At 43.7% G+C, this 11748-nt stretch overlaps 1 protein-coding gene across 3 annotated transcripts in view; it reads left to right on the plus strand.

Annotated features, from left to right (window-relative positions):
• The first annotated feature begins 379 nt into the window (after window positions 1-379).
• The window catches only part of parp4 (poly (ADP-ribose) polymerase family, member 4), a 41561-nt gene continuing 30192 nt past the window's right edge, over window positions 380-11748 (plus strand). Inside the window, exons 1-14 of one of the 3 annotated variants that reach the window (XM_063497121.1) lie at window positions 380-392; window positions 616-743; window positions 1468-1702; window positions 2130-2223; window positions 3126-3204; window positions 3299-3403; window positions 4598-4756; window positions 5480-5617; window positions 5783-5950; window positions 6851-7002; window positions 8162-8293; window positions 10566-10664; window positions 11287-11470; window positions 11560-11701. In XM_063497121.1, the coding sequence (XP_063353191.1) occupies window positions 618-743; window positions 1468-1702; window positions 2130-2223; window positions 3126-3204; window positions 3299-3403; window positions 4598-4756; window positions 5480-5617; window positions 5783-5950; window positions 6851-7002; window positions 8162-8293; window positions 10566-10664; window positions 11287-11470; window positions 11560-11701 (1813 nt within the window). In that variant the 5' untranslated portion in view covers window positions 380-392; window positions 616-617. Of the gene's footprint in view, window positions 744-1467; window positions 1703-2129; window positions 2224-3125; window positions 3205-3298; window positions 3404-4597; window positions 4757-5479; window positions 5618-5782; window positions 5951-6850; window positions 7003-8161; window positions 8294-10565; window positions 10665-11286; window positions 11471-11559; window positions 11702-11748 lie in introns of all 3 variants that reach the window. The other 2 variants (XM_063497122.1, XM_063497123.1) reach the window with 2 other exon arrangements.

An 11748-nucleotide genomic window follows, 5' to 3' on the forward strand; every position in this document is an offset into this window, starting at 1 on the left:
CAACAATATGAGAGGAAGCAATCTCAGTATAAGCCAGTTCATAGTATAATAAAGCAACCGTAGACAACAGTCAGAAACTCTGTACATGCTTAAAACTGCAAGGACAGAGATGTGACATATAAACAGGTTATCACAGTTCACAGTGCAAAAGTCATTATTAGCACACTGATGACTCCACACGATCAAGTTGAAAACAGGTTGTTTCTGTCATATCTGATGAAATGTGTTAATGTCTGAATATCTGTGACGTTTCAGTCTGATTCGACACTGATTTGTCGTGGACGTGTTCGAGTCTGTAAACGTCACGACCTTTATTTTGAAAACCGAACCAGACAGGAAGTTAAATGTTGCTGCTCGCTTTAAGTTAGTTACTGGACGAGTGCGTGCTTCGGGTATTTCGTCAGTACCTTTGCTGTTTCTGATCGTGTCGATGCTTTGTTGTATTCGTCGTTACTAACGAGCATGAGTCCCGTGTGGCTGTTCTCTAACTAATCTGTTACATTGGATACTTTTTGCTGCTTTGAGTTACTTCCGCATTTTAACAGGAGTTGGTGGAAGCGCCAGCAGGGTTTTTCTCAGCACAGCTGTGTGATCCACGTCTCCCTCTGCTTCCAGACATGGCGGTGTTCGACAACTGCTCGGTGCTGTTCGAACTCAAAGGTTTGTCGTTCAAGGAGAAGAAGAAAGTGAAATCAGCAGTCACAGATCATGGAGGCAACCTTTCGTTTGTGGTCAACAAACAGGTCAGAGAGCTGTCAGCGCGGGGGGAGGGGGGGGGACTGAAGACTCAAATGAAACTTTACTAAAAGTTGTGCAGGTCAAATGTTTCTCGTGAGTCGTTTTCTTTCCATTACACGTGCATTCTATAAAAAGAGCTTTTTTCTTTGCTGCGTCCATATCGAGCTGCAGCACGTGACTATTTCAGTATAATGTTCGCAACATATTCTTAGATTTTGAAACTATGGCAAAGCTGCACTGCACCACGAATGATGGAAGTCATTCAAAACTAGAATTCTCCCACATATTTATAGAAACATGTAGTTAATAGTTGGTTCTGATCAACTAAGAATCGGCTGCACTTCCATAGAGCCTGCAGTCTCACAGGACAGTCTGGTACCAACAAAAGCACACAAGTGAGCAAAAGTGCTTATTGTGCAGAAGAATGTCCCTCTGTGTTAGTGACTGTGGTGCAGTTTGCTGATGCAGATGCTGAAGTCTGACCTAATAGAACTACGTTCTCTTCTGATGGGAGGCTTCAGCAATTCATTCTTTTTGTAAAAGTCTATATTTGCACACTGACTGACCAACACAGGCCAGCAGTGCAAAATGCCTTTTGGATTGTTTTCTGCTTTCAGCTACAAACCTACAGTGTGTGCATTCTGCAGCTTTGTGTTCAGAGACCAAAAACCAATAAATACATTTAAAAATCTTAGACTTCTCTCTCATTTCTTCCTACATTTCCCACAGTGCTCTTTGGTAGTGACAACCGATGTATCTAACCTAAGCTCCAACAGGCTGCGTAGCATTCAGAAATACCACACACCTGTGGTCGGGGTGGATTATGTGTACAGGTGTGTGGAGAGAGGAGTTCTCCTGCAGGTAGATGAATACAAGCTGGACACGTCCTCTGCCTCACCAGGTCCTCTTCATCGCTCTTCCTTCAAGACGGCTCCACTGGCTTCACTCGCACCTCAGCAGATAGGTCTGTATAGAAAGCACCACTAAGCAGATGTTTACAGTTTCATTTATTTCTCTATTTCTTTTTTCATGAATTTGTGTTACAGACACAGACAAGCTGCTAATTCTACCCACATGCAGCACAATGACTGATATTTCCTTTACTGTTCAGTAACATCGTGCCCCCACACTGATTTAAACACATTGACATTAAAAATGTTCAGGAGACTCAGCCAGCAGGTTGAACTAGTTTTATGAGGTCAGATGAACATGGGTGTGTGCAGCTGTGTGCAGCTGTGTGCACTGTTGTGCAAATTCATAAGAACCTGTTTGCTACTCAGTGTGTGCAAAGATCCATGCACAACATGATATGATATGGAGTTAATTATTAAACTGTGTGTGTGTGTGTGTGTGTGTGTGTGTGTGTGTGTGTGTGTGTGTCCATACTGCAGGGTCAAAAGGCTGGGCCCAACCTATGGAGTGTGTCAGTGGGACTCAGAGGGCAGAGAGTCCTGAGAGGAGTGGGAATGTGCTGGACAGGTTCAGGTGAGAGACGCCATCAGCAGTTAGAGGGAATCTGTCTATTAGTGAGTTACATTAGGACCATCTGCCTGTTAATGTCGACACCCTGAGTTATGAAGACATCTCTGACCTGTCACGCTACAGGACAAAGTACCAGGGATGCACTGATCTAATATTTTGGATCAGATATGTGTCTGATTCTGGTTCAAGAACCTGGATGTGGTATATGGTTAACAGTGGGCCAAGTTCATTCTGCTCTGATTTACACACAAACTGGGTTCATGTGAGCCATTACACGGCAAAGTGTGTAATAGGCATGTAATAGGCGTGTAATAGGCATGTAATAGGCGTGTAATAGGTCCACCGTGTGCGTTTCACACTTTGCCTCTCCCAAGTGTGAAGTGGACACACAAGCAGAAGTTGCTTTACCAGCAGGTGGAGACAATATATTTAAAGCCAAGAATCACTAGTAAAGGCACGAAGTACATCCCAGCGTCCTTATGTGCCAGAAATGATAAAGCTGGGCTGCTAATATGTAATTACATGTTTATACAGCACCACATGACAACAACAGTGGTGTCTTTATATTGTAAGGTAGAGCCTACAGTAATACAAAGATTGTGACTGTGATTATTGTCATGTTGGCTTGAAATAAGGTGTCTCCATCTGGTGGTACTGCATTGAACTGCAGCACAGACAGATGGTCATAGTTTCAGCTTTCTCTGTCAGCCCCGCCCACGTTGGCTCATTTAGCAGATTGGATTCAGATCTGGAAAGATTGGCCTGCTTAAAAACTTGAACTGTTTGTTCTCTAAGCTGCTGTAGTTATTAGATTGGTTTAATAGTGCAGATAACTGCTCTGATAAGTTTTCTCCAGTCATGGCGCCTCAGAAGACAACTGATGTTTGAAATGTTCATTTTGACAGAATTTATAGAGAAACTGATTCGGATCTTCCGTCAGACCAAAGTGACTTTCAAGTGGCAAAGTATTCAATCTTTGAAAAGGTAAAAGAACATTTTTGTAGCTTACCACTCATGATATTCCCACAGCAATAATTACTGTAATGACTCTTATTGTTATTAAACATATGCACTGTAGGTAAACAGCAACAGTTGGTGTGTGCTGGAGCTGCAGAGCTTCAAAGGGGAGGAGGGGCGGCAGTACCGTGTGGTCAGATACTGGAAGGATGATCTACTCTGTGAGGTAAGAAGTGGCTTTATATTCACAAACAATATACGTGTATGTACATGTGTATACATGTGTGAGATTGACTCGACTCCACTCTGGTTCATGTTTTCTGTGTCTTGGTGTGAAACTCTATGAATGTACATTTGTCTTGTAAAATGAGAGCTGAGCTGGATCCATGCAGAGAACGTAGTGTTTCTTCTATAAATCTGCCGTTTAGCTGCTCGTCTTCAGGTCCAACAAATATTAGTGAGATGAAATCTCCTGAGAGAAAAAACCAATCGGTGACAAATTTCCCGTCAGTGTCACGCGGTGCTGGTGAAATACTTTGTGTCATGTGCACACTCTGTCAGTGCGCCCCAGGGCAGCTGTGGCTACAATGTTGCCATCACCAGTGTGTGGATGACTGAATGTAGTGTAAAGCGCTATACAAATACAGGCCATTTACCATTTAACCTCACGTCCCATTAAAGCCAAAATCTTTGACTGGAACACTTTCAAAGGATCATTGTTAGACCTTCTGTTGAGCTGGCTTTGTGACCTGATCACACTGTGACTTTATTCCTTTAGTTCTGAAAATACACCGTCTGCTATTCTAATATGACTTTGTAAGAGTTGAGGAACTCCAAGTATTTGTTTCAGTTTCATCTGTACTTTAAACCGTGAGCTCGAAATCATCAGCAGTGTTTAAACGAGTCCTGTGCCAAACCTAGAAGGGTTTCGACCAACTCCTGGTGCCTTCCTGTTTCTCCAGGAAATGACATCTGCTCACCCCACACACCATACACTAGCAGCCCATCTGTCACTGCTCATAGCTGAAGGAGTGTGTGCATAGACAGCATAAAAGATGGTTTCAAATACCAAATATTTACAAAATAGACTTTTTATTCAGTGTGACCTCAAACAGCTGACAGACTGATAACCTCAGCAGGAGAGTCAGGACGACTATCGTAGTCTGGGTCCTTCAGATGGAGAGCAGCTTTGAGACGTGTGCAATTCTTCAGACGTCCTCCGAGCTGCACTAACAGCAGTGTTGCGCTGTTCTTCTCTGTGCAGCCGGGTCTGAGACAAGTAAGCAGGGACTGTCTGCTAACAGGACGCTGACATAGGAAGACATGCTCCACAGTGCACTGTCAGCACAATCACATGTCACTGGTTGCTTAGACCTTTGATTTTTTGGTCTTTTTTTGCACACATACTTGTGTTTCACAGAAGAAGGCCGTGAGGGACAAGCTGGTGTTTTTGTCCACCTCAGAGGAAGCTCTGGAGCTGATCCAGGCCCTGAGAGACAGCCTGGAGGCTTCAGGTCTCCGGAAGCAGAGCAGGTTTCCTCCTTCTGCCCGTGAGATGGGCTCTGCGCCCCTCCAGCAGGTCTGACACACTCACTGATGAAAGAACCAGTTTCAATGTTTCATCACATCTTTCCTCTTTGCTCTCAGCTTTTAGACTCACCTTTATTTACTTCACTGGTTTTTGATTTGAAGAATTAAAGTTTAAAGAAATTCTCCTCAATACAAAATGTTTCCACTTTCTTTCTGAATTTAATGAATCATCAGTTTTTCCAGTGAGGAATATTGTTGAATATCAACACTGACCAAAACACTGGTTATAATTTTTGACATATTAAGAGGACACAGTGTTACAAAGTACACACCCACCAACCACTGTGGCCTAAATCATCAACCTTTAATACAACTGTCTTTCTCTCTGTTAAATTGTATGGCAGCAGTTTCCAGTACAAAGCTGTGGGTGGATCGGGTCTCACACCATAAATAATAACATGAAAGTTCAGTACAGATTTATTAAGAATGTCACATCAGATGCTCTGCTTTATGTGTTCGTGTCACATTTTATATTTGTGCTCAGATGAAAGTTTCCTAAAAGTAACATAGAAGGAAAACACGAGCATTTTGGAAGTGTGTCCAAATCTGGGTTAAACTAAAATGACTGAATTCATGTTTCTGGACCAAATTTGGAGCTGGACTAATGAGAGAACATGTGGGAAATCCTGTTTCTTAGTAGCACATATGACATCTGAGACCTCCATCTGTGCTGCTCATCAGTTGGATGATACATGCTCTGTTTGATTGACAGCTGCTCCTGGAAGAGAAGCTCAACACAGGAAGCTTATCACAGGAAGTGGGTGTATTTGTGGAGCTGCTGTGGACTGAGGCGCTGGGCTGCCTCGACAACATCCTCAGAGTTTCAGTTGACAAGCTCAGCCTGAATGATGTAAGAGTTTCTCTGTGGATTGTTTGTAAAACGTGGAGCTGCTGACGGTGACCACTGACAGAAACTGCAGCTTTCCCATCAGCCTGACCTTTGTTTCCCATCCCAGAAACGATTTTGATAGGACCGTGTGTGTGTGTGTGTGTGTGTGTGTGTGTGCGTGTGCAGGTGAGCAGGGCAGAAGGCTTGTTGCTTCAGGCTCAGAAGAAGCTGACAGAGGGAAACCACACTGAGCCGATGAGTCTCCTGGAGGAGTTCTACACTCTGCTGCCACACAGACAATCCTCCATGTTTCCCAGCACCAAGCTCATCTCTCAGAAACTGGACCTCTGTCAGGTAACACGTACACGTTCACACGCAGAAGGCTCTGAGACACGCCCACTGACATCACACGTACTGAGAAAAATATCCTGCAGAGTGATTTGTGTCAGAGATGCAGTGTGACTGAGCCCGGACAGAAAAACCAACAAAACTATCAGAATACAACTTGGAATAAGACAGAGAGCAGCGACTGGTTCCACCGCTTTGGCACCATGTCTGATTCTGAAAGAAACAGTTCCATAAAATCTTAAAGGTCAATGTGAAAGGAGGGAAACAAAGGCATGCACGTGATGTAAAGTACACATAACGCCTCTCCCAGCTGCTGGGAGTGTTCCTGAAGCAGGAACGTTGCATTATGAACTATGACCTTTAACTCAGCTCCACCAGGAGATGGCGCTTTTTCACAAAAACGTTTCACAATTTTTTGATCGCTTTCATGCTGAAATATAAAAACTTTGGTTTAGAAAATGTCAAACAGGTGGATAAACGACAGAGTCAACCTGACCGTTCTGTGCACTGCGACATACACTACAGACTACCAAAAACAATCCCAGCATGCATTTCTTCATTTATCCAGAGATGTTTGGGCTTCAGCTATTCCGGTTCACTGTTCCTCTTAAGAACATTCAGGTTTTTCCTGTTTTGCTACTAAAACATATTAACATAGTAAAATGCTAACCAAGCTAGCGGTGCAGCACTGCTGTAAGCTGAATGCTTCATTAAACATTTGTAGAAAACATTAAAGAAAAAAATACACGATGACTTCAAAGGTTAAAAGTCTATCGGCTGTTTGAAGGACCAGAGGAGGATGATGATTGGACAATGTCCAAAGTCCATGATATCGATCAGCTCAGCCTCTGTGTTCTCTTTGTATCTTTAGACTAACACAAAACACAACGATTTGATTTCCTCTAGTTAATCCGAGATGTTCTGAATGCAAGCGAGATGACTCTGAGGAGCCCCGCCCCTTCCACTGTGGGGAAGTATCGAGCTCTGAGGTGCAGCGTTGAGACGGTTCCCCCCAGTAGCTCCGAGTTTCAGGCTGTGACCGATCTCCTGCAGGACAGGTAGTTTCATGTCTACTTTCCAAACGAGGATTAAGTAACAGCGACACGACATTCAAATTCATGCTGATATATTGTGACAAGGACCCAACACACACACAGGATTTCATGTTGTTTGGACGTTTTTCGGTCACTCAGGAATAGCTGCTCCATTCCACACACCCTCCTCCATCTCTGCCGTCACTATATATACGCAGAGAAGAAGAAGATCATTACGTTGAGCCCTCACACCTGCCCTCTGTGCCACACCTCGGCGCCGCTCTGAGAGCTCACTGTACCGCCCCTCCACTGCAGCAGGCCACAGACCACACCCCTGCCACTTTAATATAAATGTTGTCCTAACACAGGGGTGTCAAACTGGGGGCCAAAGACTCCAATCCAGCATTTTGGATGGCTTTGGAAAATATGAGCAGACAGCTTTTCCTCCTGATAAAGATCTCCCTCGTGGCCATTCATACTACATCAAGATGATCACATTATAGGTTTCTGTCATTTTCCACGTTTACTTCTAAGAACAGCTCTTTCATTACAGCAGCATTTCTTTATCATGTACAAAAACTCAGACATGCTGTTGAAATTCTGCTTCTCTGTCTTTTACATACAACTGATTAAATGTGTCAGAGTTTCACTGGTCCCACCCAGATCAGGTCAAAGTGGGCTTTATTGGCCTCTGATGTAACATGGGGGTGACTTCTTGCTCCACACCTTTCTGATTGGTTCAGATCGCCATCCCATCCCGGTGCCTCCTTTCTGTGGGGGCTTTTAGGCGCTCTGCCCCTCCACTGTGGAATTCCCCTGACCTCAGAAACATCACTTCATTCCCTCTTTTTAAGTCCAACCTCAAAACCCACCTGTTTAAAATTGCCTACTCCATATAAGTCATGCATGAACTTAAACTTTCTATCTGCTACTCTTATTATTGTGTATATTTCATGTTTTTATGCCTGTTTCATTTGCTGTACAGTGTCCTTGGGTGTTTTGAAAGGCGCTTTTAAATCAAATGTATTATGATCCCTGCTGTAAGAAGTTGGTAGTTGCAGAGGTAAATGAGCCAACGTGTTCACAATGATCTGTCTTCAGTTTTCTGGCGCATGTCTTCTGCATGCAACGACACAAAGATCTCTTTCACAGATGTTCCCTCGCTTTAATCTGTGTTTCGCAGCAGGGTGCAGATCCAGCAGATTGTGTGTGTCGGCCGAGGGGTGGAGCTTCAGACCTTTAAGAGCGAGCTGGGGAATGTTAAGCCACTCCTCCATTCCTCCAGTCCCAACAACTTTGTGGGAATCCTGTCTCGGTGAGAACATGTCAACTGATCCTGTCGTTTGTCTCATACCTGATATTCTGTAAGAAAACGGACAGACTTCAAGCTGAAACCCACATCGACAAAACTCTTCTGTAAAGCAGTCCATTCAGAGATTTAGCTCGTCTCATCAAGCTGTGGTTGACTCTCTCATATACAATGAAACAAAGTCTGAATGTGGTCAGGGTGTTGTAGTCACCCGCCTGGGCAGGTGAGCAGGCAGGCGGGTGGAGTGGACAACAAGTCAAGAACCAGGCGCTGTGGGGAATTTAAAGACTTTAGGTGCAGCTACCAACTATCTCCATGAGTCTGGATCTCAGTGATGTCGACCTCAAGGTCAAAGTTGTCTGGAAACTTCATGATCATTTTAATTGATACCATAGCTGCATTTAGTAGTGACCTTGACCTGAAGGTCAGAGGTCAACTGAAAGTGAATGAGGAACATTTATGCCATAGATGCGTCTTTGGGGAGGGGGCGACTTGTGGCTGTCGGTATTTAATTTTATTCAACTTTTGGGGATAAAACACAACCGTGTGGACGTCTTAGCATGAACACGTTTGGTTTAATGTGTCGACCAATCAGACCAAAGACTGAAGGAAAAAACAAAGATTTTCTGTATTTATTGTATTTCAATAAATCCTCTATCCTTGGTATTTACATCTAATCTAACTGATAATCTAACAGGACATCTCTGCCTGTGTACTGCTGCAAATTCCTTCTATTCAGATCTGTGATGCTGTGTGGGAATAATAAATGGAAACTTAATGGGACAGAATCCCGTGTACTTGGATTCTAAGAAGAGACACAAAGGCATTTGTTGCTTCTTGGAAACAACAGCTTGCTGTCATGGTGTGTGTGCAGCAGGCAGGAATGGAGGACCCGAGTGCAGGACTCAAGGTGCCAAAACTCAACTTTATTTGCTGGACAGGAAACGAAAAGAAAACTAACTAGACTGGGGAACATAACACAGCTTAACAGGCAGACAGAACTCACAGTCCGGTATGAGGATACGACACAGAGCAACAAAAACACAGGGCTTGAATAAACACTGGAGCAATCGGGGAATAGGAGAGGGGAGGGAAACACAGCTGGGACAAATCAGACCTAACGAGACAACACGCTGCACACAGGACAGGGACTATCAAAAATAAAACAGGAAACACAAAAACAAAACTTAAGGACTAGAAATCACAGAACAAAGAACTACTAGAGCTGGAAATACAGAAGCATAAACCAAAAGACTGGTAATGATAAACCAGGATGAAATCAAAGCTCAATAATTATACAAAAATCAAAACACACACAAACACAAACACCCAGGACCGTGACACTTGGTTTGATCACACCAAAGGTTTGTTGTCTGTTGTGAGACACGTCTCGCTTTGTAACCAGAGTTAGAGGAAAGTGTGATTTCTCTTTAAGGACGCTGACCGGCCCGGGTAGATTTAAGCCAGACACAGTGTCTCTGCATGTTTAGTGCTTTATTTCTACAGCCCCAAATCACAACAGTCACCTTAAAATGTTGTTAGTGGTTTCACATTTATCATGTATACAGATATGCATGATGTCTTTATCACATCACTTTGAAACTTATCGTTTTTTCACTTGTCCTCTCTCTTATTCTTTCACTATAAATAAACATTATGTCCATAAATATTTGGACAGACAGGTTTTTCTAAATGTTGGTTCTGTTCTTTATCACAATGAATTTTGAATGAAGTTCAGACTTTGAGCTTTCATTCAGAGGGTGGAACAAATAGATGTGAGGAATGAAATCATTTTTAACACAATCTCATCATTTCAGGAGCTCAGACGTCATTGGACAAATGAAATAAGTGAAAGTAATTGTTGAAAAGCCTTTTGTGGCACTGACAGCCTGAAGTGTTGAATTCATGGACATCACCAGATGCGGAGCTTCCTCCTCGTCATGCTGTGCCTTTACTGCAGCAGCTTTCAATCGCTGTTTGTTTGTGAGCCAAAGTTTAGTCTTCAGCCAGTGAAACGCTCAGTTGGGTTAAGATCAGCTGACTGACTTGGCCTTTCAAGAATATTCCAGTTCTTTGCTTGAATAAACTCCTGGGGTGCTCCGGCTGTACGTCTTGTGTCCGTCTGTATCAGGAAACGCCGTCCAATCATTTAGCTTGATTTGAGCAGACCTCCTTTATTAACATAACGATCCTGATATCTTTACTTTCATATGAATTGTGTGTCTTTAATGTATGTAGTGAAACAGCAGCTGAGCTGTCTTTGTGTTCTCCTCTTTAGTGGCCTGCTGTTGCCCCGTGTGGGAGTCGAGCACCACGGGATAGAAAGAACGGACTTCGGCAAACTGGGCGGTGGGATCTACTTTAGTGATTCCCTGAGGTTAGTCGAAAATCTCAATCTGACCAGTTTCTTTGTTTGTCTGACACATACGCTGCTGTGCAAAAGTCTTGAGCCACCCCTCATTCATTGAAATTTTGCCATTGAGTGAAAAGTGTGCAAACGTTGGTGGGAATACGACATAGAAGGCAAATATAAATAACGAATTCAAGGAGAAGAGACGTGTTCCAGTTGGTGTTACAATCTGGATACAAATCTGATGATGACATTGATTTTGATTCCCAACACCACTGGCTGAAAATGCTGACGCCTGCCGACACTCAGTGCTGCACCTCTCCCCCGACTACCGTGCGTATCGGCAACGCTTTGAACCAAAACGTTCTAATTTGAATAAGATCACGAGACTTGTTGCACTTCTTTTAACTTGATCTTGTGTAATCTGGCACGCCTCAGCATTTTCTCCTTGGTTCCCTTGCCTAAGAATGGCCTGTAAGGTTCATACGCTGTGGAGTGTTTTCAGTCCTCTGGTTGTAGAGTTTCCTCTGAATGTAAAGGAAACACTGACCAGCAGTAATAAAAGCTAAATGATTTCACTTGTTATTATTGGAGTTTTGATATCTTTGAACCAAGATGGCAGCAACACAGTCACGTTTTCCATCCACAGCACCAGTCTGAAATACTCCAAGGCCAGCGTGACGGACGGCTCCCGGTTGTTGTTGGTGTGTGATGTTGCGTTGGGACGTTGCAGGGAGATCTACAAGACGGACATCCTGCTGAAGCAGGCTCCCGATGGATACGACAGCGTGCGCGGAGTCCGCCGCGCTCCAAACACTCCCTCTGAGTTTGAGGTACAGTAGGACTGTGTGAGAGTTTACATGTACATGGACACAACGCGCACTAACGCACACAAACATACATCCACTCTTGTGTCCTCCAGGATGATGAGTATGTGGTATACAGTCCTGATCAGGTGAAACTCAAGTATGTGGTTCAGTTCAGCATCCAAGGAGACCAGCTGAAGGACTTCACTCCTGCCATGAACATGTCAGCTGAGCTCTGTCTTCCTTGTTCTGCTGAAGGTGAGCACTGGACACCTGCGCCTTTGATCAGCTCTTATTTATGGCGA

This window comes from Pelmatolapia mariae, linkage group LG16_19, assembly GCF_036321145.2.
Source record: "Pelmatolapia mariae isolate MD_Pm_ZW linkage group LG16_19, Pm_UMD_F_2, whole genome shotgun sequence".
In the NCBI taxonomy this organism is placed as follows: Eukaryota; Metazoa; Chordata; class Actinopteri; order Cichliformes; family Cichlidae; genus Pelmatolapia; species Pelmatolapia mariae.